This window comes from Palaemon carinicauda, chromosome 16, assembly GCF_036898095.1.
Source record: "Palaemon carinicauda isolate YSFRI2023 chromosome 16, ASM3689809v2, whole genome shotgun sequence".
Classification (NCBI taxonomy): Eukaryota; Metazoa; Arthropoda; class Malacostraca; order Decapoda; family Palaemonidae; genus Palaemon; species Palaemon carinicauda.
In genome coordinates, this window is record NC_090740.1 from 2,315,618 (window position 1) to 2,320,228 (window position 4,611).

The 4,611-nt window shown below is 40.0% G+C and overlaps 1 protein-coding gene across 1 annotated transcript in view; it reads left to right on the plus strand.

Moving 5' to 3' along the window:
* Window positions 1–4,406, plus strand: part of LOC137655906 (fibril-forming collagen alpha chain-like) — a 28,766-nt gene extending 24,360 nt beyond the window's left edge. Inside the window, exons 3-4 of the mRNA XM_068390125.1 lie at window positions 2,898–3,606; window positions 3,660–4,406. Of these exons, the coding sequence (XP_068246226.1) occupies window positions 2,898–3,606; window positions 3,660–4,406 (1,456 nt within the window). The remainder of the gene's footprint in view (window positions 1–2,897; window positions 3,607–3,659) is intronic.
* Window positions 4,407–4,611: the final 205 nt, after the last annotated feature.

Below are 4,611 nucleotides of genomic sequence, written 5' to 3' on the forward strand. Positions count from 1 at the left end.
AAGTAATTCTTGATCTAACTTCTAAAATTTCAAGAAGACAAATAATTTAAAGTTACGTTTAAGTTCATTATTTTGTCTGACGTACCCTTCCATCTAACTTATTCACATTTATCTTTCACTTATTAAATATTGTTATTCTAAATATAACTTCTAAAATTCCCAAAAGACAAATCATTTCCAGTTACATTAAGTTCATTACTTTGTCTAACATACCCTTCCATCTAACTTATTACATTTTTCCTTCACTTATTAAATACTGTTATTTGAAATCTAACTTCTAAAATTCCCAGAAGACAAATCATTTCAAATTACATTTAAGTTCATTACTTTGTCTAACATACCCTTCCATCTAACTTAATTAAATTTTTCCTTCACTTATTAAATATTGTTATTCGAAATATAACTTCTAAAATTTCAAGAAGACAAATCATTTCAAGTTACGCTTAATTTCAATACTTTGTCTAACATACCCTTCCATCTAACTTATTTACATTTTCCCTTCACTTATTAAATATTGTTATTCGAAATATAACTTCAAAAATTTGAAGAGAGAAAAAACTCTCTAACTTAATTAAAATATTTCCATTTAACTTAATTACATTTCTCTTTCACTTATTAAATACTGTTATTCGAAATATAACTTCAAAAATTCCCAGAAGACAAATCATTTCAAGTTACATTTAAGTTCATTACTTTGACTTATAACATTCTATCCCATCCATCAAACTTATTTACATTTTTTCTTGACTTATTAAGTATGTTATTCTAAATCTAACTTCTAAAATTTCAAGTAGACAAATCATTTCAAGTTACATTAAGTTCAATATTTTGTCTGACATACCCTTCCATCTAACTTAATTACATTTCTCCTTTTATTATCAAGTATGTTATTTCAAATCTAACTTCTAAAATTCCAAGAAGACAAATCATTTCAAGTTACATTCAAGTTCATTACTTTGTCTAATATACCCTTCCATCTAACTTATTTACATTTTTCCTTCACTTATTAAGTATGTTATTTTAAATCTAACTTCTAGAATTCCAAGTAGACAAATCATTTCAAGTTACATTAAGTTCAATATTTTGTCTAACATACCCTTCCATCTAACTTATTCACATTTCTCTTTCACTTATTAAATATTGTTATTCTAAATATAACTTCTAAAATTCCCAGAAGACAAATCATTTCCAGTTACGTCTAACTTCATTACTGTGTCTAACATACCCTTCCATCTAAATTATTACATTTTCCTCCACTTATTAATATTGTTATTCGAAATATAACTTCTAAAATTTCAAGAAGACAAATCATTTCAAGTTACGCTTAAGTTCAATACTTTGTCTAACATACCCTTCCATCTAACTTATTTACATTTTTCCTTCACTTATTAAATATTGTTATTCGAAATATAACTTCAAAAATTTGAAGAGAGAAAAAACCCTCTAACTTAATTAAAATATTTCCATTTAACTCAATTACATTTCTCCTTCACTTATTAAATATTGTTATTCGAAATATAACTTCTAAAATTCCCAGACGACAAATCATTTCCAGTTACGTCTAACTTCATTACTGTGTCTAACATACCCTTCCATCTAACTTATTCACATTTTCCTTCACTTATTAAATATTGTTATTCGAAATATAACTTCTAAAATTCCAAGAAGACAAATCATTTCAATTTACATTTAAGTTCATTACTTTGTCTAACATACCCTTCCATCTAACTTATCACATTTTTCCTTCACTTATTATATATGTAATTCTAGATTTAACTTCTAAAATTTCAAGCAGACAAATCATTTCAAGTTACATTCAAGTTCATTACTTTGTCTAACATACCCTTCCATCTAACTTATTACATTTTTTCTTGACTTATTAAGTATGTTATTCTAAATCTAACTTCTAAAATTTCAAGTAGACAAATCATTTCAAGTTACATTTAAGTTCATTACTTTGTCTAACATACCCTTCCATCTAACTTATTCACATTTCTCTTTCACTTATTAAATATTGTTATTCGAAATATAACTTCTAAAATTCCAAGAAGACAAATCATTGTAAGTAACGTTCAAGTTCATTACTTTGACTTACCCTTCCTTCTAACTTATTCACATTTCTCTTTCACTTATTAAGTATTGTTATTCGAAATATAACTTCAAAAATTTGAAAAGAGAAAAAACTCTCTAACTTAATTAAAATATTTCCATTTAACTTAATTACATTTCTCCTTCACTTATTAAATATTGTTATTCTAAATCTAACTTCTAAAATTCCCAGAAGACAAATCATTTCCAGTTACGTCTAACTTCATTACTGTGTCTAAATCCCTCCACCAACGTCCCTTGCATCCCCAGACCCAAAAACACAGGACTAATTCGCATCATCTGACACTTTTACCCAGAAAATGAAAAACGCGAAAGTTATTTTTGAGGAGTTTATACGAATCAACGACCCTTTTCTATCGCCCAAATTGAAGGCCAAGTGATTTCACGTTTCTTTGGAGCTGAGGGAGACGAGTTAATTGAATCTTACGTTTCTTTTTTCTTTATGACTTGTTCATTTACTAGTTTGATGTCCGTCACGCCAAGCAAGAGATTTCAACTTCCTAATTAGATATTCGAAAAAGCAGCAGATTTCTCTTCGGTATTTTTGAGATTAACTAAAAGGGTTCGTTTTAGCTGGGTATTTTCTGTCTTTTGGAGACAACACGAGGTTAGAATGGGTTAAAGTGAAGCAGGGTCTGAGCCTTTAAAGGTTGCTGGTGAAGGGCGCGGCGACACGGGCTTAGAAAGGGAAGCAGGGTCTGAGCCTCTAAAGGTTGCTGGTGAAGGGCGCGGCGACACGGGCTTAGAAAGGGAAGCAGGGCCTGAGCCTCTAAAGGTTGCTGGTGAAGGGCGCGGCGACACGGGCTTAGAAAGGGAAGCAGGGCCTGTAGGCGCGACGACACGGGCTTAGAAAGGGAAGCAGGGCCTGAGCCTCTAAAGGTTGCTGGTGAAGGGCGCGACGACACGGGCTTAGAAAGGGAAGCAGGGCCTGAGCCTCTAAAGGTTGCTGGTGAAGGGCGAGGCGACACGGGCTTAGAAAGGGAAGCAGGGCCTGAGCCTCTAAAGGTTGCTGGTGAAGGGCGAGGCGACACGGGCTTAGAAAGGGAAGCAGGGTCTGAGCCTCTAAAGGTTGCTGGTGAAGGGCGCGGCGACACGGGCTTAGAAAGGGAAGCAGGGTCTGAGCCTCTAAAGGTTGCTGGTGAAGGGCGCGGCGACACGGGCTTAGAAAGGGAAGCAGGGCCTGAGCCTCTAAAGGTTGCTGGTGAAGGGCGCGGCGACACGGGCTTAGAAAGGGAAGCAGGGCCTGAGCCTCTAAAGGTTGCTGGTGAAGGGCGCGGCGACACGGGCTTAGAAAGGGAAGCAGGGCCTGAGCCTCTAAAGGTTGCTGGTGAAGGGCGCGGCGACACGGGCTTAGAAAGGGAAGCAGGGCCTGAGCCTCTAAAGGTTGCTGGTGAAGGGCGCGGCGACACGGGCTTAGAAAGGGAAGCAGGGCCTGAGCCTCTAAAGGTTGCTGGTGAAGGGCGCGGCGACACGGGCTTAGAAAGGGAAGCAGGGCCTGTAGGCGCGACGACACGGGCTTAGAAAGGGAAGCAGGGCCTGAGCCTCTAAAGGTTGCTGGTGAAGGGCGCGACGACACGGGCTTAGAAAGGGAAGCAGGGCCTGAGCCTCTAAAGGTTGCTGGTGAAGGGCGAGGCGACACGGGCTTAGAAAGGGAAGCAGGGCCTGAGCCTCTAAAGGTTGCTGGTGAAGGGCGAGGCGACACGGGCTTAGAAAGGGAAGCACGGCCTGAGCCTCTAAAGGTTGCTGGTGAAGGGCGCGACGACACGGGCTTAGAAAGGGAAGCACGGCCTGAGCCTCTAAAGGTTGCTGGTGAAGGGCGCGACGACACGGGCTTAGAAAGGAAAGCAGGGCCTGAGCCTTTAAAGGTTGCTGGTGAAGGGCGAGGCGACACGGGTTTAGAAAGGGAAGCAGGGCCTGAGCCTCTAAAGGTTGCTGGTGAAGGGCGCGACGACACGGGCTTAGAAAGGGAAGCAGGGCCTGAGCCTCTAAAGGTTGCTGGTGAAGGGCGCGACGACACGGGCTTAGAAAGGGAAGCAGGGCCTGAGCCTCTAAAGGTTGCTGGTGAAGGGCGCGACGACACGGGCTTAGAAAGGGAAGCAGGGCCTGAGCCTCTAAAGGTTGCTGGTGAAGGGCGAGGCGACACGGGCTTAGAAAGGGAAGCAGGGCCTGAGCCTCTAAAGGTTGCTGATGAAGGGCGAGGCAACAAGAGTTTAGAAAGGGAAGAAGGGTCTAAGTATTTAAAGGTTCATGATTTAAATCTCGCTCATGAATGGCAGAGGCAAGGGCATTGTCCCTAACAGGACAATGCCCTAGAGACCAATCATAAATAACTATCATCTGCAACCCAAGCCTCCTCTCCATCCAAGCTAGGACCTGGAAGGGCCAGGCAATGGTAGACCTATCGGCTCGACCAAACCCTCCATCCTTAGCTCAGAAGAACAGTGAGGTTGCAGACACTACAAGAAACTATCGTGCTAGAGCGGGACTCAATCTCTTGTCCAG